This window comes from Kogia breviceps, chromosome X, assembly GCF_026419965.1.
Source record: "Kogia breviceps isolate mKogBre1 chromosome X, mKogBre1 haplotype 1, whole genome shotgun sequence".
Lineage (NCBI taxonomy): Eukaryota > Metazoa > Chordata > Mammalia > Artiodactyla > Physeteridae > Kogia > Kogia breviceps.
This window is the reverse complement of record NC_081330.1, coordinates 96565361-96586869: the sequence shown is the minus strand read 5'-3', so window position 1 is coordinate 96586869 and position 21509 is coordinate 96565361. Positions and strand designations below refer to the sequence as shown.

The 21509-nt window shown below is 41.7% G+C and overlaps 1 protein-coding gene across 1 annotated transcript in view; it reads right to left on the bottom strand.

The window, feature by feature from the left end:
• Window positions 1-643: 643 nt before the first annotated feature.
• Window positions 644-21509, bottom strand: part of MAOB (monoamine oxidase B) — a 107000-nt gene continuing 86134 nt past the window's right edge. Inside the window, exons 8-15 of the mRNA XM_059050271.1 lie at window positions 21236-21395; window positions 14681-14777; window positions 13600-13653; window positions 10815-10872; window positions 8190-8287; window positions 3305-3416; window positions 2677-2739; window positions 644-1640 (exon numbers count right to left, since the gene is read on the bottom strand). Coding sequence (XP_058906254.1) covers window positions 1488-1640; window positions 2677-2739; window positions 3305-3416; window positions 8190-8287; window positions 10815-10872; window positions 13600-13653; window positions 14681-14777; window positions 21236-21395 — 795 coding nt within the window. The 3' untranslated portion in view covers window positions 644-1487. The remainder of the gene's footprint in view (window positions 1641-2676; window positions 2740-3304; window positions 3417-8189; window positions 8288-10814; window positions 10873-13599; window positions 13654-14680; window positions 14778-21235; window positions 21396-21509) is intronic.

Below are 21509 nucleotides of genomic sequence, written 5' to 3'. Positions count from 1 at the left end.
CCTAGAGGGGTGGGATAGGGAGGGTGGGAGGGAAACGCAAGAGGGAGGGGATATGGGGATGTATGTATACATATAGCTGATTCACTTTGTTATACAGCAGAAACTAACACAACAATGTAAAGCAATTATACTCCAATAAAGATGTTAAACCTGATAAAAACTGATCTTGGGAGTTGAGAGGTATGAATACTTTGAAATGATGATCTCATTTAAAAAGTAGTTCAAATAGGATTTAATGGACTGTGGAACTATGGTTTTAAATTAATGAGTGTACCTAGTAAAAAGCTTTGCACTAATAAGGAATATGAAAGGTCAACTGAAATATTATAATTGTCTTAATAGTTAAAGCATCTTACTTATTAATATGTCAATTATTTTGACAGCCTTTTTTCAGGGGCGGAGGGGGTGAAAGCAAGGAGCTGTGTCTTTTAGCGTCCTTATGATATCATTATAAATCATTTACCAAGTGCTCACATAGATACCACCCATGGTGGCTCACACAATCCAAATGCATGCATCATCTGAGTTTCAAGGAAATTTTGACTCAATGCTTTTAAGCCACAATTATATACCTAATACTGGATCTTGATTTGATTTGTCAAACCCTTGAAAGTCATTACCCAAAAAGAAACGGCAACAGACATCTGGTCAATCAACTTTATTTTTAATTACCCAAATGTGTACTAACCTTTGTATCCAGATACAAGGGAGGATACAAGAGGAAGAAAAGACAAGATTTCTACCCTCAAAAAAATTAAAATGAGCTGAAGACACACTGCAGAAGACAGTAAGACTTAAGGAAATATACTGAGTAGCACAAAACAACTTAGTACAGAGTAAACCCACACAAGGGGACACGATCAGCAACCATGGCAGGGAGTAGAGAGGGTGATTGGGAAATTCATCCCGGGAAATGGGATAAAGCAATGGACCTGTGTTCTAGTCAACAAAATACCAGTGGCTTATTGTGGACTTGGGCAATTAAGTCCCACCTCTCTTGGCTTCAGATTGCTCAACTCTAAAATAGCAAGTAAGGACAAGGTGGTGTCTAAGTTCTTCCAGCTGTAACAATACAGGAATCTAAGGACAAATGCAGAGATCTTGGAAGATGTGGACCTTACAGGTAAGACGAAGGACGAGCACAAAGCCACAGAGGTAGGAAAAAGCTAGTTTTTTGTACCTGGGCAATGTATACTGTAGGATAGCAAGGACCTTTAACAAGCCTGTTTAACTACTGTAAAGATTCTGAGACCAGTGAACTTGGAAATGGGTGAGACAGAGTGCTAAGCTAGGTACTAGACAATACATAGGGATCAAAACGGAGAAAGAGATATTGTGTTTTCCTGTGGTCAGAAGTCTGACGTATCGTCATGCTCCCCACTTCACTCTACATTCTTTGTGTCTTCATGGAACTTTGTTACACCTCCTTCCCCAAAGCCACACACCAAATAGAAGCAGAAGAGGGTGTGGTTACAGATGCCCTCTCTTTAGACCCGCACAAGTAGCCCCCTTTTGTGGGCCAGGTAGCCAAGAGCAGTTGCTGACAAGATGGTGGTCAATCCAATCAGCCTCAGCAGGCCGGGCACGGAGGGCAAATGTCTCTCCAAGAAGGTGGTGGTAATGGGCTTCGCAGGGACATCCTGGGTTCAGAGAATATTTGGTGTCAGTACAGGGCTTATGCACTTTGCTGCAGAAAGTCTCTATTTCTTCCAGTTCTCCGAACGTGACTCACACTTGCCAACCTCTAGGCCGTGAAACATCACATTCCCTTTGCTCAGAACATGCATTCCCCGTTCCCCACTGGGCCCTTTACTTAACTAATTCTGACCACTAACTTCAAGTCTCAGGTTATACCTCACTTCCTTCGGGAGCCTTTCCAGTGTCCCCAAACTAAGATGGCCCCCTCTTTTTACATTCTCAGCGTGGCATCTTCATGGCATGTGGGCTTTTTTGTTATTATCTGTTCTCCCCACCACATGTTGAGCTCTGAAAGCACTGCTGTATCATTATCCCAGCGGCTGATGCAAAGCAGGTGCACAATAAATATTTGCTGAGTGCATGCATCTGTGGTCCACTCAGTCCTCAATCCCATCTCTGACAGAAGCACTAAGAGAATGACTTTGAAGTGGCCAGGCTACTGTTTTTAACCTTACACTTGACAGATGAATAACTTTGACCTTTTGGACCCTTGTCCTCTATGATGTGTGTACTTCCTTCCAGTCAGGAAAATTTCCTGGGGTTTTATTACAAAATGATAGGTATATTGAAAATGCGTTTTTAACCTAAATCTGCTCCATTTCAATCCACTCCTTTGTCCTCAGACAGGGGATACTGACATATCTTCCTTTCATTTCCTCCCCCCTATCACCAGATTAGAGATTTATTCAACAGACATTTATTGAGTCCTTAATAAGTCTAGAACTCTCCAAGTAATGTCTCATCTGACCAAAAAATAAGTTATTTTTTCCTAATAATATGCAAGGCATGTGGCAGCTGCAAATTTATCAAAGTTCTTCTAAATCCCTCACCTCTGCCCTAACCCGTGGCATCTGTTTAAACATTCATGGGTTGAATCACTTAGGGGAAGGCCTGTGAATATATACAAGTGTGTTCTATTCGCAAGTAATTGTTTTTAGAGGAAAGAGATTTAAATTCATGATATAAAATATAACCTACCACAGACTCTGGTTCAGGCTGCCAGATTTCATCCTCTGGGATCTTTCCCATGGCATGCAGGATCTGAAAAGAAAGCGCATCTTGGTGAATAACAAAAATGACGCCATCTTTCTCCTAATGTGCTCTTTAAATAAAGGACTAACAATGTCTTTTGGGATATTCATCAAAAACACCAGGGTAAAAGTCAGTGTAGTACACTGAACCTTTGAAAAGATCCAAAAGGTCTTCCATCTATAGCACAAGAAGGTCCAACCATGAGACTCACCATAAATTTTAATAGCCATGAACACGTCTTAATAGGGATGAGATCAGAGGAACTGTCGGAAAATATATAAATGAATTCTGAATCCTAGTGTAAACATGTTTGGTTCTATAATATTAGACCTAGGTTATCTCTCAAGTACAGCCATGGTGATCTTTTGCCCCATGGACTCTTTTTACCTTGGACTCACTAGTACTTTTGGGTTAAGGTGTTCATTTCCCCTGTGACTATTGTTAAAAAGGTGTTTCACTGTTCTTCAGATGGGGGTTCATGGGGAATTGGCTTCCAGGATCTCAGACATATTTAACCTGTTTGTCAGGCCCATGAGTTGCTTCCTTCCCCACAGCCCATGACCCCAGGCCTTACCTCTCGGGCTGCTCTCTCCCCGGCCTCCACAGCCCCCTCCATGTAGCCACTCCAGTGTGTAGCAGTCTCCGTGCCTGCGAAGTAAATCCTGCCCACCGGCTGGCGTAGAACCCTTGAAAGCAAAGCAAAGAGATAAAAGTGGTCAGTCTCAGAGAGCCAGAGGACAGCCTTCCCACAAAGACCAAGGCAGGTCTGTTTCCTCAGACTCTAAATGTCAGGAAGTCCATTGGCAATTTTGGAATAATGTTCATGAGTTCCTCCAGTTCTTTCATGACCTTTGTCACAGACAAAATGGAATAAAAGCCAAAGTTCACTCCTGCACCAAGAGCTTACAGGTAAAGGGACTGACATCAATGGAGGTAAAATAAGTATTTGCTTCACATATGTAAAGTGAGGGACTGTGTATGCCCAGTCATGGATAGCTGGTTCACCAACTTTGAGCAAGGGGACACGTGCCCCCAGTTTCCTACCTGGTCATTCCACCGATGAACTTGGCAAATCATTTCCTTTCACTGAGCTCTGGCTTCCCCATCTCCTAAGGGGCATGATCCAATAATTTTTAAAACCTTTTCTATTAGTAACATTTAACAAATCTGTGAGTATGACTATGGCTCCAAAACCACCATTCCTTGAGCACTTAGCTCTACCAGTGTGAAGAGTTCTATTGCATTAAATTATAACAGTTAACATTTTGGGGGGGGGCGCCAAACACTCTTCTAAGTGCAGTAATCTTTACCACAACCATATGAGGTCAGTACGATTATAATCCCCATTTTGCAGGTGAGAATATGGAGGTACAGAGGCTGTGGTGGACACTGTGGTGCCCTGCCTAGACCTCCCTTCAAAAATGAAGGACCTTGCTGTTCTTCCCTGCTCTTGGCCCATTCCAAGCCCCCCCTCCCCAGTCAACCACTGATCTGCTTTCTGTCTCTATAGATTAGTTTGCATTTTCCAGTATTTTATATAAATGGAATCATATAGTAAAAAAAAAAAAAAACCATGAAGGACTTATTCCCAGGTGCTGGAAGTACTGCAGGAAGATGGCCTTCTGATGTCAGCCCTCTTTGGCAATTGCCTCCACTAAAGAAAATTGCCTGGTTCAAGGTCATGCCTCCTTCCAGCAGCAATTGCATCCAGTGACTGATCATCACGGGGCTATAAAAACCTGACCCCTCACCCCAACTTGGGACATTTCTGAAGGGTCATCTTAGTCCTAAAGCTCCCTGAAGGGTCAGCTGAGGTCTTTACTGGAACTTCACTGGGAGAAACCCAACTTCTCTCTGTGCCCACTCCTGCTTCCTTCCTCTCCCTTCCACAGATGTTGATGCCTAGGCTCTCCCTAGTACATATCCTATATGCTAATCTTTGCTTCAGAGTCTGCTTTGCTGGGGAATCTAACCAGCAACAAAGACAAAGTAATTTACACTAGGTCATAGCTAGTAAGTAGCAGAACCGGTATTTGAATCCAGGTCATCTGACTCCAGAGCCCAAAGTCTTAACCACTTGGTTATACATCCTCCCTCTATTTAATTATTTTTAAACCTTTTTAAAGAACTCCATGGCATAGCTACAATTATCCCATTTTACACATGAGGAAACTGAGGCTTAGAGAAATGTGTGCTGACTTGCCAAGACCCACTTGCTAGAAAACTGCAGAGCTAGGATTTGAACTAGGTCGACCAGATGTCAAAGTCTCTGTCTTTATGTTATATACTTTTCCTAGTGTATCATCATCATCACTAGTTAACAAAGAGTGCCCATATGCTACACAAAAGGACAGAGTGTCACAGCACTTAGTTTCTACAAGGGGCAGTTTGTTGTTACCCTGACAAAAATACCATAAGGGAAGCACCATCAACATGTCATTATTCATCCTATTCCAGGTTTCCATTATATTACAGATAATGGACGTGGATGTCCAGAGCTAACATCCAGGCTCTGTCTTAGTCAACACTGCATACCACTGGGCCTTTTACAGAAAACCAAATGAGTCGGCTTGAATTGGTGGGTTTTCCTTCACCTACCCTTATTGTTGCCATCAAGCAAAAAAGGGGGAGGAGAATAGAAGATACTATAGAATACTAGAATGCCGATAATAATACATAGCATAATCTGGAATTATTCATAGCCAGCATGGACTGGAGAGCCTGAGCATATTCAGGAAGGGTTCTCGGCAAGAGAAGGTAATTTTGCTTTTTCCATGTTCATTAAACAGTGCTGCTTTCACCACATGAATCACTGTTTTCAAACAGACGAAACCCAAATTGGAAACCTCTGGGAGGCCTGGCCAAATCCTAGAATTAAATATTAGAAGAGAGAATAAAGGCTTAGAGAATTAATCATGCTGACTACTGGAATGTAAAAATGTAAAAACCAAGAATTTATTTCAAACAGGCAAAGATATCTTCCCTCCACTTGTCATGTGGAAACCTTCTTCCTTTGGAGAAAAAGAAAGATCCAAAACTGGGGAAGAAAAATCCCTGCTGTTTCTCGTGCAGGTGAGGGAATAGACAATATAGGATATTTCCATGTATACTTTTCTTCTGGCTGGGTGGAGTAAAATATTTCCTTACGTGTTTTACCACTTAATCACTAAAGTGTTGGGTTGGCCAAAAAGTTCATTCGGGTTTTTATAACATCTTACAGAAAAACCCAACCCAATATTTCAGTCTAAGAAATAAACACACTTTTCTTATAGTAAAAAACCTTAAGAAATGTGAGTTTATTTTTTTACTAGAGTTGTACCGTCAATACTGTCCTCTGTCTTCCATTTGGAAGCAGAACATTTACTGTGTACTTTCTAGGCCATGAAGATAAAATTCCTTGCAGTATCCCAAGTGTCATGGACCTGAAAGGTCAAGGGAATCCCTGTGGGCCAGTTGTCCTTGCTTGCATTGAGAGGTATGTCACTAAGATATGCTCTGCCTCAGTTTCTATCCTACAAATTGAAGCTAGTCACATGAAGCCTGAGACATGGCCCTGAGAAGGAATAAAGATGAAGGAGGGTGCTGCCATGTCACCACAAATGCCTGATAGGATGGGGTTTATCTTGCTTCTTTCATGTGGTCAGGGTCAGGCTAGTGCAGGTGAGTGTCCTCCCCCCGCCGCCCCTACCCCCACTGACCCCATCACCCCAAAGGCATTTTCCTGACACTCCTTATGGGATGGAGCATGAAACTAGCTACCCCGTGGTCAGAAATCTAATCACATCACAAAACCGATGATCTTTCTCTGTTGAGAGGTTAAGTTTTGTATTCCTAAATGTGTTTTATGAAGCAAAGGATCCTACCTGCCTTTCTTTTTTTTTTTTTTTTTTTTTTTTGCGGTATGCGGGCCTCTCACTGTTGTGGCCTCTCCCGTTGCGGAGCACAGGCTCCGGACGCACAGGCCCAGCGGCCACGGCTCACGGGCTTAGTTGCTCCGCGGCATGTGGGATCTTCCCGGACCAGGGCACGAACCCGTGTCTCCTGCATCGGCAGGCGGATTCTCAACCACTGCGCCACCAGGGAAGCCCCCTACCTGCCTTTCTTACTCTCTATTCTCTCCTCAAAATCACCCATAGGGCCCAGCCGTATAACTTTTCCCCAGACATTCCATGAACTTGTTAGATTCTTGTAGGAAGCATTTGCTCATATGGTTCCGTCTGCCTAGAATACATTCCCCAATAGCCTTTCTCTGCCTTCTACAATTCTCAGGTGGTATGTGTATTATGAAGCCTTCTCAGCTTTCTCTAGGTAAGACTAGCCCATCCCTCCCTGGGTCCCCATGGCATTTTTATGCCCCTCTATTCCTAGAGTACTTATCATAGTATGTTTGAGTCAATGTTTGATATTCTCTCCTCTCCCCATCCCTACCCTAGCTCCTAACACCGTCAGCTCCTTTACAGCAGGGAGGGCTTATCTTGGTACAGGCAAACTTTGTTTTGTTGTGCTTTGCTTTATTGCGCTTCGCAAATATTGCATTTTTTTTTCACAAATTGAAGGTGTGTGGCAACCCTGCATTGTCAGATGATGCTTAGCATTTCTTAGCAACAAAGTATTTTTTAATTAAGATATGTACATTTTTTAGACATAATGCTCTTGCACACTCAATAGACTGCAGTATAATGTAAACATAACTTTTATATGCACTAGGCAACCAAAAAGAAAATAATTTTGTGTGACTCACTTTACTGCAGTAGTCTGGAACCCAACTCACAATATCTTCGGGGTCTGCCTATATATTGAAGTTTTCAGCAGAGTGCTTGGCAAATAGTTGCCACTTAGCCAATAGGTGCTGAATGAAACAATTACTACTGACATATTCTACAATCAGCATATCCAAAAATTAACTTAATGACCAGTAGCCAATCAGGTGGCACCCTCTGAATGATCTCATAGATGATATTTTGCCATCTTTTCTTTTTTTTTTTTTTTTTTTTTTGCGGTACGCGGGCCTCTCACTGTTGTGGCCTCTCCCGTTGTGGAGCACAGGCTCCGGACGCGCAGGCTCAGCGGCCATGGCTCACGGGCCCAGCCGCTCCGCGGCACGTGGGATCCTCCCGGACCAGGGCACGAACCCGTGTCCCCTGCATCGGCAGGCGGACTCTCAAGCACTGCGCCACCAGGGAAGCCCCTAAATTCCTATTCTTATGCTGTCACCTTCTTTGGTTCTATTGATTGGGATTGCTCCTTCAGAGGAATTAAGAGTCAAGGGCACCACCATGATGCAGAATTATAATGACTTCATTAGTGAGATTCACAAGATCCAAAGGAAATTGGGGATTTGGGGATTTTTTTTTTCAGCATTTACAAGGAGCAGGGGAGAAGAGCTACATGAACCTTCTTAGAGTTATGGACTCAGATTTAGGGAACTTCAGTTAGAACTGAGCCCACTTTTACTCTACCTTCCATATTGAGTCATGATCCCCGGGGGGAAGTAGGTCGTGTAGCAGCCCCCGGAGTACTGCTCTTCACACCAGTTCTTCTCTTCATAGTGCACCGGCTGCAAGGCAGAGTGACGATAAATCAAGGGAGACTCAAAGGAAGCAATCTAGTCTCGAATAAATCAAACACAGTCCAGTAGGCTTCCTATTGGAGAATCAGTATTTGTCTGAAATAGAGCCTCATTAACCCGATGTTTTTAGAGATAGGACTTTGGGCAGGTAAATGTCCTTGGTAATAGACTTCTAAGAAATTCTGACTTAGAAAGTTTTCTCACTTGGTTCATTCATGTCCCAGGTAAGCTGCAACTGTCCAGCTCTATGTTTAAATTGGCCTTATGTATTAAGAAGTTTTTAGTGCCTAATGGTTTCAAGACAAGTTTAAAAAGGGATTTATGCTTACTGGAGTAAGGAGGATGATAAAAGTAGAAAAGCATGCCTGTTAAGGAAAAAGAATGACCAGATTCATGTTTTTCATGCATGTCAACTTCGTTAAGAGAAGCTAGAACAGACGGATTAATGTTTTCATGGGATGTAGGCACTTCTGCTGATGGTGATGCAGGCAGCTATCGGTCTGAAAAATATGTTTTTGCCATGAACAGGCAAAACATTAGCTGAGATTTTGCAAAGTTCAAGCTCTTTATTACAATAACTAAACATAAGTGTTATCATTAGGTATTATTTTGAAAAGATAAAATCAACATGGCAAGTCTTAAGAGAAAAATGTGAGCATAAGAATAGATTTGGAAAAGATGTTTTGTTTTACAATTTTGCAGTCACACATGGGACTTCGGATAGTCATTTGTAAGGAATCCAATTTACAAAGCACGAGGCCCTGTCTGAGGGGTGTAAGTTGCTCTGATGCCTCAGGCCCGGCCCTCTTCCATCTCGTGAGCATCCTTCTTTGGCTGTCTCCAGCCAGCCGATCAGAAGAAAGGTTGGACTTCATCTTTCACCTTTCCTTGCTCCCAGGACAGACACCAAAGCAAGTGCCCATCTCTGTGCCATGAGCAAACAACAGCACGACCAACTAGTTTTTTTCCTTTTTTTTTTTTTTGGCCGCACCTTGTGGCTTGTGGGATCTTAGTTCCCCTAACAGGGATCGAACCCGGTCCCTCAGCAGTGAGAGCTCGGAGTCCTAACCACTGGATGGCCAGGAATTCCCTGGACCAACTCGTTTTTATCACCAGCAATTAATCATCCACATTCTTCTTAGGAAAAGAAACTTTCCCATATTAAAAATGATCAACTTTTGGGGAACTTGAGCACAACTGCTTTCCCCTCCCACTGAGGTTTTTCCTGAACAACAATCTCACAGGTTGTTGGAGAATCCTCAGTTCTGCACTGCCTCAGCCTGAGGGTGTCTCAGAACATAACTTCAAAAAAGCTTGAGTATCTACCAGGGAGAAATATCTTGAACCGAATATTTAAACAGAAAGACCAGTCAATTTTAGCAGCTATGGTATGATTAATTTTTAATGTGTATATACTTTGGGTCTTGCTACCTCACTCATATTACACTTGTGCCCAGAGGCTATGCTTATATTTCAACTTGTTAAATGGTAGATGAAAGCAAACAATGAAACAAAACACATTCTTCATTATTATTATGTTTCTCTCCAAACCAATCAATTCATCATTCTTGTTCATTTACTGAGGAGGAATCCCCCAAACCTTCAAGAGCATGTGTTTCACCTATAACAAGTAACTCTTGCTTTAAAAGGCTGAACAAAAATGACAAACTCAAAAGCCACAACAACTTGACTAGGAGGAAGCAAGCCACTGCAAAGCTGAGCAAAATAAGTGTTTGGGGGATAAGATGAAGCCATGTAGCTGTTCAACTAGGTCATGGCGTGCACTGCAGAGATCCGGATTTAAGAGGCTTAACGAGTTAAACATTCTTAGCCCCTTTATTAGATTTTTCTCATGCTTTAACTGCTCATTTGCACATCCTTTTCCATTGTCTTCAAGTGCTGCACGGATAACTGGATTTAATAATACCTTTCAAAAGATGATGTAATCCGTGTCAAAACATTAAAAACCCAGCAGTCGTGAATGGAACGAGAATGTCGGTTCGCTGTTTTAAATATTGATGAAGGAGGTCATTATGGCTACTAGTTATGGGCCCTTTGGGCCCTTTGACTATCACCAAATGCCCCTACTGCACTGCCTCCCTACCCATCCCATCCCACCTTTAACCACCAAGTGGGGAGGGGAACTACTTTGAATTTGAAGATCACAGCTTCCTCAGGCTACCTGCCAAGATGTCTAGGAGACTCAGCTGACAGGGCTCACCTTGAGCCAATCAGCATGTCTTCCCTGCTACAGGAAGAGCTTTGAACTCAGGGACAAGGGTAGCACCACCTAAAACACATCAGTGTTGCAGGGTACCTAAGCTGCCACTAGCACAGCCAGGGCCCATACTCTCTGGGACAACTCATAAGTTTACCAACTCTGGTTCAGACCCCTCCGAGAATAGATCAGGGAAAACATGAGCTCTAGAGCCCTTCTTGCACAAGCCCATCCCTGCTAGCCCCCTGACAACAAAGCAAGATCTCTCTCCCTTAGGGAAGGGTTGGGAAGCCTTACATGCAAAGCTTCTTGTGAGCCCAGAACTTTTGCATAGAGGTCACAAAGTTTCTTCAACCTATAGGAAGAGAGGGGGAAAAATAAGTGACAATGAAAAAGGAAGAAAAAGTCAAAGATGTACCTGTGATTCCCATCATTCAAAAAGATTCTGAGCTATTGCTTCCACTTGACATTTCATTTTAATTTTTCAAAACAAAGCACCTTGTTCTAGTTCCAATATCTTAAATCTGTGAGGTCACAAATAGTTTTGTTTTTTTTTTTTTTACAAATAGTTTTAAAGAAAAGAAAGTGATGCATTGCCTGCATCACTGGGGGCACACAGCAATTTGTTCATTCATTCAAGAAAACATTGTGTACCTGCTGTCAATTTCCTAAGCACTGGAGATTCTGGGAGGACTGAGACATGATTCTTGCTCACCTTCCTTTCTCTCCCCATCCCACTAAGAGGAAATGGGCAAAGTGGAGCAGGAAAAGCTTCGAAATCTGCTTCTGCCTCTTCCGTGCTATGAGGTCTTGAGCAGGTTACTTAAACTCTCTGACCTTTAGTTTTATCAACAAACTCACCTGATTTTTTTTCACTAATGATGGTAAAACAATGTCGTCTCAGGACCAGCAACAGCGGCTGCATCACCCGGGAATTTGTTAGAAATGCAAATTCTCAGACCTCATCCCAGACCTTCTAACTCAGAAACAGCAGTGGCAGCAACTGTGTTTTCACAAACCTTCCAGGTGATTATGTTTGAGAACCACTGATATAGAGCATATAAAGTTCCCAGCCCAATAACTGGTACATACGTAATAAATGCTCAATAAATGGTAGCTCTTAAGAAATTTAGTCTTATGGGGGAATTGGATGTAAGCCAAAAGTTATAATTAGTCAGTTAAGGTATGAGATTAGACTTATTTTCATTCTGATTTTTACAGAATAGTATTGTTAAAGGGGATCTTACAGGTGATTTAGAGTTAGGCCAATGATTTCAAAAGTATTATTATTATTTTTTTATTTTTGATTTTTAAAGTGTATTTTAAAAAAATTATTTATTTACTTTTGGCTGCATTGGGTCTTTGTTGCTGTGCATGGGCTTTCTCTAGTTGTGTTGAGTGGGGGCTAATCTTTGTTGCTGTGCACGGGCTTCTCATTGCAGTGGCTTCTCTTGTTGCGGAGCAAGAGCTCTAGGCGCGCAGGCTTCAGTAGTTGCGGCGTGCGGGTTTCAGTAGTTATGGCTCACGAGCTTAGTTGCTCCGCGGCATGTGGGATCTTCCCGGACCAGGGCTCAAACCTGTGTCCCCTGCTTTGGCAGGCGGATTCTTAACCACTGCACCACCAGGGAAATCCCTATTATTATTTTAAACCCAGGAGCTCTTTCTACAAACAAAAGTATATGAAAATGCCTAATTTCCCCACCCTTCTTCCCTCTCTTCCATCTGCCCTTCCTTCCATCTTTCCTTCCTTCTTTCTCCCCCTCCACCATTGCGCTCTCTCTCTCTCTCTCATTTTTTTCCTTCTTTGTTTCTTTCTAATTTGTTTTTACATAAATGGACTAGTTTGGCACAAGCAGAGGAACAGTCAGACAGAGTAAAGAAAATTAAATTCAGGAATAGAATTAAATACATAAGGCAATTTAGAATCATAAAGGTGGGTATTCTAAACCCATGACAAAAAGACAGATTATTCAATAAAATGGCTACCCATGAAAGAAAGAAAGTTGGACTTCTATGTGACTTCTTAAACCAAAATATATTTCAGAAGGATCAAAGATTTACACATAATAGATGAAACCAGAAAAGTAATGGAAAATGGGTAATTTAAAACATAACCTTGGAATGGGTAAGTCTTTTCTATGCATGATAGACCATTTGGAAGCAATGATTTTAAAAACTGATCAACCTAACTTTATAAAAAGTTAAACTTTTATTATAGTATAAAATGGATAAGCCATAAATATGATCAAAAGACAAACTGGGAAAAGATCTGTCCCAGGCACTGGAGATCCAGCAGTGAACCCACCAGACAAAACTTCCTACCTTCGTGGATGTTAATATTCTAGTGGGGACATTTTTTTAGTGAGCGGGTCAGTCAGACTTCCATAGCCCTGGCCAAGCACAGTGATGGCAATAGTCATAAAGCAGCATGCTAACGGTGGGGGGGAGGGTGCAGGGTTGTGAGGGTTAGGAATGTGCCATAACGTAATTCAGGGGCTCTTAGTTGGTAAATATGTCATTAGTGGTGATGTGGGAATAAATAATTGGTAGTGGTGAATACTAATTGCTGAAAGAAATTGCCACCTCCAGAGAAACTAGTCCTTTTGTACTTATAATCTGTAAGTTATGCATCATTCATACAGGATGTACTGCAGACTGCCCTGCAATGCGGTCATTTGTCTACCTGGTTATCTCCTCCCCAAGTAAAATTTCAGCTCCTGGGCTATATCCATTTTTGTATCCTCCATAGCTCCTTGCATGGTATCTTATGTACGATAAACTCAATAAATATTATTTCGAATGCTTGGTTCTTCAGTTATCAGCATTGTGCCTTTATACAAGACCCTCATAATGAACATAACAGACATGTTGTGCTGGGAATACACATAGTATTAAGCAGTCTTTAAGTTTAAAAGTTAAGCAAAGTTGAAAGCGGGTAGAAAGAAGAAAAGAAGTAGGAAAGAAAGGGAGATGGAGTACAGAGGGGGGCAGGAAGGGAGAGAGGGGCAGAGGAGATAAGGGAGTGAGGGAGGGAGGGAGGGAGAGAGGGAGGGAAGAAAGAAGAGGTACTTTTTTCCCCTACCTTTCCTCTTTGGTAAGACGGGTCAGTTTTCTGGCTTTGTGGGCAAGAATAAATCTAAAACATACAAACAAGAAAAAGGAGGGGATATCAATGGCTGCTTTCATCCTGGCCTCATTTCTATAGCTACACATCTGCCTAGTGTACAAGTTAAAAGTGAACCAGAAGAAACAAATCATACACTATATAATTTTATGTTCCATGTTTTACTATTTCCCGGTTACATTCCTGACACTAAAAGGCACCTTCTAGTTTTAGGGATTCAAAGGACGCAAAACAGATGACTGGCCATAATTTTTGCCTGGGATAATACCATGACTGACCCATCTCCCACTGCATGGCTGGTGTTCAATGGGAATATGCCCTGGGTCTCAAATGTCTATCTAAGATGTGTCTGAGACTTTCCATTTTCATCCTTTCTCTTTGGTCCTATCTTTAAGGTGGTATCTCCCTAGTGCCCAGCCTTTTAGAATCCGCCTCCATTTCTAGCCCTACGATTGCCTTCAACTTACCAACGAGCTTTGATCTCCCTGTTCTGACCCTTGGCTCTCTGAAATAAACTCATACAGATCCTAAGATCCATCTCAATTTTGGCTGCTCCAGGTAACCACCGCCCATGACATCCCCATCTGTGCTGCTCTTCCCTGCCAAGCTGAGAACTGGGCTGGTCTTTGCTCCTCTCTAGTGGGACCTGGAAAATCTCAGCATCCCATGTAAATACCATGGATGCCTACACAGCCTCCACAAGAAGCCCTCTTACTGAAACACCCTAAGTCAAATCTTCATATCATGTTTTCACAAAAGATAGCTTCCCAGAATATATCAACCCCCAGTATTAAACATGAAGCAGAAAACTAGTATAACAAATTTTCAAATGTTATTGGTATTCTAATTCCTTTCTAAATATTAATTTGTTCGAAGACATTATTTTTTAAAAAGCAATAAGATTTTTCCTACTGCTGAATCTGGAGAAGAGTGACGTTGGGTAAAAAATTATTGAACAAAGTTTGGGGCACATTTATTAACAGTATAGGAATATGTTGTCAACATGGAAGATCATCACACCACCATAAGCGTGCCTTACCCTATTATGGCGGCATAGCTGCCATCAGGTTTGGTATCATCCAATGTGTAGGCAACTGGAGCTTCCTCTCCTTCGATAATCATGCTTCCACAGTAATCTTGGAGAAGAGCAAAATGGAAAAAGGCATTCATCACCCTATCAAGCTACCCTTAGCAGTTACAATGAAGCACACATTTTTCAACTTGAGAAGCCCAAAGGCGGAAAATAAGATATTATACCCTAAATATACAAAGTCAAACCAAGCTGATGTCAAAAGGAAGGCTAAGGAGCCAACATTTGGTGAAAAACTCAAACGGTAAGCCCCTCTCTTCAAAGAAGCGACGTGATATTATGAATTAATCCAGGCCAACATTTAATGAAATCTTGTTTTCCTTGCTGTTAGTACGTGTGCCCCTCTTTCCTCTTTCCCAGGAAATCAGATAAAACCAAAGATGTGTTAAAGAAACGCTAGTCTATTACTGTAAAATAGAAGGGACTGAACATTCACCTTTTATGAGGAGCCACTTATTCGATGCTAACTAGTTCTTCATTATCTAGAGACAGGGCAGAGAGGACACAGATGACTAAAATGCACAGAGTCCCTCCACTTTTCCACCCTCCTCCTTAAAAGGAAGGGGATATATGTATACACATAGCTGATTCACTTTGTTGTACAGCAGAAACTAACACACCATTGTAAAGCAACTATATTCCAATAAAAATAAATAAATAAAAAGAAAAAAGATATCTTTGCTGGATATAGAAAAAATAATAATAAAATAAAATGCGCAGAGTCCCAGACCCTCATTTCAAACAGGACCTCCGCAACAACTTGGAAAACAATTTCAGCTCATTCTGCACAAAAGTGCTTCTCTCATTCCCCTCCTGAACAAAATACATGTAATTTCAACAAAAGAATACAACAGAGCAATGGTGAAAATGTCAGGGCAGAATTTGAAATTTGAAATAATATCCTACTACAGTGTACCACTCCTCCTGCTCCATCATTTACTCGTAAATTGAGGTTATTCGAACAAAATTATGGCGGAAGACCTGGGAACTAATGTATAGAAAATCCAATGAGTGGGTTTCAAAATGAGGAAGAAAGAACAGAGAAATAACTTGGAGGGTATGCACTGTCCTGACCTGTGTGGGAGAAGACACACCTGTAGGCTTTTTTACCTGCAGTTGTTTCTCTCTCTCTCCCCCCACGACTCTCCCCACTTTGCATCCATGAGAATCAATGTCCTAGTCAGCCACTGGATTGAGGGGTACTTGCATGCCCCTCAGGTATACTGGGGCTAAGAAAAAACATTGAGAAAAACTGAAATAGGGGAAGGAGAAATGCTTAAAGTTTGTCGAAGAATTTAAGAAGATTTAAGAATACCACGGAAATAGTTAAGGAATCACCTTGCTATGAGAAGAAGACAAGAAAGAGGACAGGATGTGATAAGAGAAAAGAGCAAGGGAACACGGGTCACTTGGGGTCCTGCTGGACCAGACTAAGGGATCATGCAGGACACCAGGTTGGCTGGGGTAGAGGCCCCGCTTCCTGGGTGGAGAGGCTCCTTGGACACGTCCTTCACAGCACAAAGTTGGCCTCTGCACCATGCATGTGCACCAGGCAGAAGTGAAGGAACAAGGGGCCGAGGGAAGAGTCCTGTTCAAGCCAGAACAAACCATGTGGCATCAGCAGCAGTTCTATCATTTGTAGGTAGAAAGTTCAGGAGCTCTGCCCATGCACATGGGACTTCCAGTTAGCTTGGTTCAGCCTCACTCTTAAAAAGGAAGGGCCGGGGGCTTCCCTGGTGGTGCAGTGGTTGAGAGTCTGCCTGCTGATGCAGGGGACTCGGGTTCGTGCCCCGGTCCAGGAAGATCCCATGTGCCGCGTAACGACTGGGCCCGTGAGCCATGGCCGCTGAGCCTGTGCGTCCGGAGCCTGTACTCCGCAACAGGAGAGGCCACAGCAGTGAGAGGCCCGCGTACCGCAAAAAAAAAAAAAAAAAAGGAAGGGCCATTCAAGGACATCTAGGTATTGAACAAAATTCTTTAACCAAAGAAGCAAAAACAAAAGCAGAAACAAACTAACAAACAAAAAGGAACTCTCAGGAAAAAAAGACAAAGAGTAGAAGAAATTTCCCCCAAAGTGGCAAGTAATACTCTCAAGGAGAAAAGAGAAGATATTGTACCTATGGGAGGTAACAAGAGGACTATTCAGAATAAAATAATTCAGGAGAAGCTTTTTGAGTGTGAAGTGTGGAAGGAGGAGTTCTGAAAAGACGATCACATTCATCTGGAAGAATAACTGACATTTACCAAGGACAAAATTACAGGAAAAATAATGAAGAGAGAATATCCTACCAGATATCAAACATATTATAAAGCCATGGGGATTAAAACAGTACAGTGCTGCCAAAGGATTAGAGAATATAAATCTGTGTTCTCCAAAGTGGGGTGTGCACACCTAGATTGCACATCTGGATAGTGGAGAAAGATATTAGAAATTCTTATTTTTCAATTCCAGCTTTTCAAAAATGACTACTCTTATATATTTTATAAGAAAAACAGTACACTTTTTTTCCAGTGGTCCATGTACATAATTTAGGAATAAATATATTCAGTGGTAGTTGATGTTTAATTTTTTATATATAGGGCTATAAAAAATATTTGGACCCCAGTGACAAAAATCAGTGGAAAAGAACTGTTGGTCCAGAAAAGCCAAATGTAGATATATTTCATAGGAGAATGAAGCCATCATAAAAAATTTTTTAAAACTGGTACACTGGGAGAAAATATTTGCAACACATACAGAAAAATAATTAATAAGCACAGGATAAATAGATAATTTACAAAAGGATTTCACACAGCCCCAAAGCCTTATTAATGATGAAACTTACAAATTATAGATAAATGGGACATTTTCCCCTACTGATTGGCAGAAAGTTAAAAATATTATTAGCTGGTCTACCCAAGTCAATTGACTTCGTAATTGCACTTTTACAAATTTATCAAAAGGAAATGCTCCTATTCAAATCTTCAGAGCAATATGAAGGAAGCTGTTTATTGTAGCATAGTGTATAAGAGCAAAAACTTGGAAACAATCGAAATGCCTATCATCAGCATACCTCTCGGGTACATTTTGATAGAGCCATACAGTGAAATACTGTTTATTCAGTTGTTGAAATGAGGTAGATTTAAATGCACTGATGTGGAGAAATGTCTGTGGCATACCATTAATAGGAAAGAGCAAATTTCAGTATAATGTGTATTATGTTTTTTTTAAAAAATGGTTTGGGGAAACTATATAACATTTATTTAAAATTATATTTGCATATAAATGTTATGCATATTATTTAATATACATTTAAAGTATATATACATTTCAATATATATGTAAAATATATTGAAAATATTACCTGTGCCTACAATAAATCTCTAAGGATAAACAACTTACTTTTTTTTTTTTTTTTTGCGGTACGTGGGCCTCTCACTGTTGTGGCTTCTCCCGTTGCGGAGCACAGACTCCGGATGCGCAGGCTCAGAGGCCACGGCTCACGGGCCCAGCCGCTCCGCGGCATGTGGGATCTTCCCGGACCGGGGCACGAACCCGCGTCCCCTGCATCGGCAGGTGGACTCTCAACCACTGCGCCACCAGGGAAGCCCAACAACTTACATTTTTAACAGTGGTTCCCTAAGGGGAGGGGCAATTGGAGAGGGACATTTTTCATACACTTTTTTTTTTTTTTTTTTTTTTTTTTTGCGGTACGCGGGCCTCTCACTGTTGTGGCCTCTCCCGTCGCAGAGCACAGGCTCCGGACATGCAGACTCAGCGGCCATGGCTCACGGGCCCAGCCACTCCGCGGCATGTGGGATCTTCCTGGACCGGGGCACGAACCCACGTCCCCTGCATCGGCAGGCAGACTCTCAACCACTGAGCCACCAGGGAAGCCCCATACACTTTTATTTTTTGAAAGTTTTATAGTGAATAAGTTCACTTCTGTAATTTTTTTTAAATCAGGTACTGCTTCTGTTATTTTAAACTTCAGTTGAAATCATTTAGATTTAAGGGAAAATAGAAATGGTGTAGATGAGCAAAAGCAAGGGATACTGAAAGATATAAGGCTTTGGCAAGAGCCTGCCCTCTCCAGGTAAGTGGGGACAGGAGGCAAAGCTAAGGTGGCTGTGATGCACCCCCTGCCCCTGCAGGGACCCCGGGAGGGCAGGGTGTTGATGGTAAGGGTGGCTGAGCTTAGGATGATTTGGTGGGAGACCAGCAAAGAAGAGGGGGCCCCTCCTTGTGAACTCACAAAGATATTACACACTTAAGAAACTGGAAAGCATTTCCTGGGACAATCATTCTACAAGCCAGCAAAAACTGGCTAGGGCTACCTGTATCAAAAGGCAAAAAGTTACCTTCTCTTTAATAGTCCAAACCATGCTGCACTTATAAAACAAACAAACAGTAATCTTGACTGATTGATTGCTGAGTGCCTCATATGTGCCAGTCACTGTGCTAGGCTGTTTGGGGCTGCAAAAATCACCCCCTTTGAATCTGGTTAACTCATATTCCCTGTGCTTTTGTATTACTCATTAATCACAGTGCCTTTAGGGATGGCGTTGAAAGTCTGATGCAAAGCAAAGACCTTCTTACAAGAGTTAACTTCCTCAGATTTCATTCCCTTATAGAATCCTTCAAATTATTGTTATTGAATTGCTTATTGACGTAACAGGAATGATATTGGATGTGAGTCTTGGAGCCCTCCTCTGTGTTTCTATAATAGCCTAGGTGACACCAACAGTGTACTCAATACATTGTAATGCAATTGTCAGTTTACAAGACTGGCTTCCTCCCAAGTCTGGATTTTCTGGGCAAGGAAACATGCCTTTGAATTCCCAATGCCTAGCACAGCACCTGTCATACAATAGGTGCTCAGTAGTGGCTGGCTGAGGAAACACATTCAATTTCTCAAAAGAAACTGAAAATGCTTTGAAGAGGCTCTCATGTCTACAATCATTTTTTAAAGTGTAACTCAAGGCTCATTACCAATAAGGACCGAGTCAGACCCAGCCTCTTCCTGAGGATGAAGAACTTGGGTTTTCTTTTTTTTTTTTAATTTATTTTATTGAAGTGTAGTTGATTTACAATGTTGGGTTAATTTCTGCCATACAGCACAGTGATTCAGTTATACATATATATCTATTCTTTTGCATATTCTTTCCCATTACGGTTTGTCACAGAATACTGAATATAGTTCCCTGTGCTATACAGTAGGACCTTGTTGTTTACTCATTTCTATATGTAATAGTTTGCATCTTGGGTTTTCTTTTTGATACTAGTACCTAACAATGAACTTGCCTGGCACACTGCAGACCTAAGATAAAGGTCTGCAGACATGAATGGGAAACTAGAGATTCTCTCCATAAATAAAGGCATTCTGAGTCATTAAGAGAAAAAAAAAATCTCCATTCCACGGTCCTAAACCTTATCCACTTGCCAGCAACCAGCTGTCTAAAACGGGCGGCCTGGATCACGAGAGGAAGCAGCTTAGCACCAGCAAGCTCTCCAGGGTGGGTCACTGCACCGTCCTTTGTGAAAGACAGATTACTTGTTCAACTGATGCACCAATCCAATAACAGTCCTAAACAGAATTTCCTGCAAAGGGGGAGAATCAGGAGGCTGCAATGTGGTGGAAAGGGGTAGATACAGGAAGAACTGCCCTAAGGTAAGAATATGAAACTTTCCCCCTTTGCCTCCAGCACATCCTTCTTCTCCCTTCTGCAATCTAGCTCCTCATTCAGCCCTCAGTCCCAGGTACTGATGGTTCTTACGTGGACTCCTCTTGGAAGAAAAGGAGCTGTGATGAGAGTCAATGTGATAAGACTCTAGCATTGTGCTGTCCAATATAGTAGCCATGTGTGGCTTTTTTACATTGGAATTTAAAGCTATTAAGATGAAATAGCCATGTGTGGTTTTTTATATTTGACTTTAAAGCAATTAAAATGAAATAAAATTGAAAAATTCAGGTCCTCAGTCTCACTAGCTACATTTCAAGTGTCTGATACCCACACACGTGGCTAGTGGCTGCTGTCCTGGACAGAGCCGCTCTGGAACATTTCCATCGTTGCAGAATCTCGTACTTTAGTGGGCATCCCTGTAATGTTCTATCCAGTAGAGCCACACACTTACTGAATATATATGAATGCATAAATGAATTTAATTTCATATAGTAGAATCGACACTAGTGAGAAATTGCCTGGAAATTTTCAGAATCCCCACCTTTGTGAACGGCTCTATAAACTCATACTTTAAAAACCTGTATCAGAAAATGTTAATAACCTATTTTCACAAGATTTTGTGAAAGGATTAGTAAACTTTATACTGAATTATGAGAAGAGTTGATCATATTCTAAGGGAACTTAATTGCATGAGTGTGTGCCAATGTACTTTACTCGATGGAACTGACCTTAGAACCTGGATGAATGTTTTACGTCCCAATTCTAAGAAAAACAGTTACACGCAAATGTATGACTTTGCACCAAGTTTCTTGGACCTTTTAAGCAAAGAAACGTACTCACCCTTATTCCTCCAGAAGGGCTCTTTATAATAAACTATGCACTTGATGACTGAACCCAAAGGCACACGAGTGATCAGCTGGTTTCTCATCATTGGCAGAGGGGGATTGAAATGAATCTTCATGCCCAGAACAGGAGGAACAGCGCTAACAACATACTTAGCCTGGAAGAAAAACGGCATGATTAAACATTGCTGGTGGGTTGTTTTTGCTCTTTTTCTAATGTTTCTCCCTCATTTACCCTCATACTCCACTCAATCTCTTCTTAAAAGAGAAAC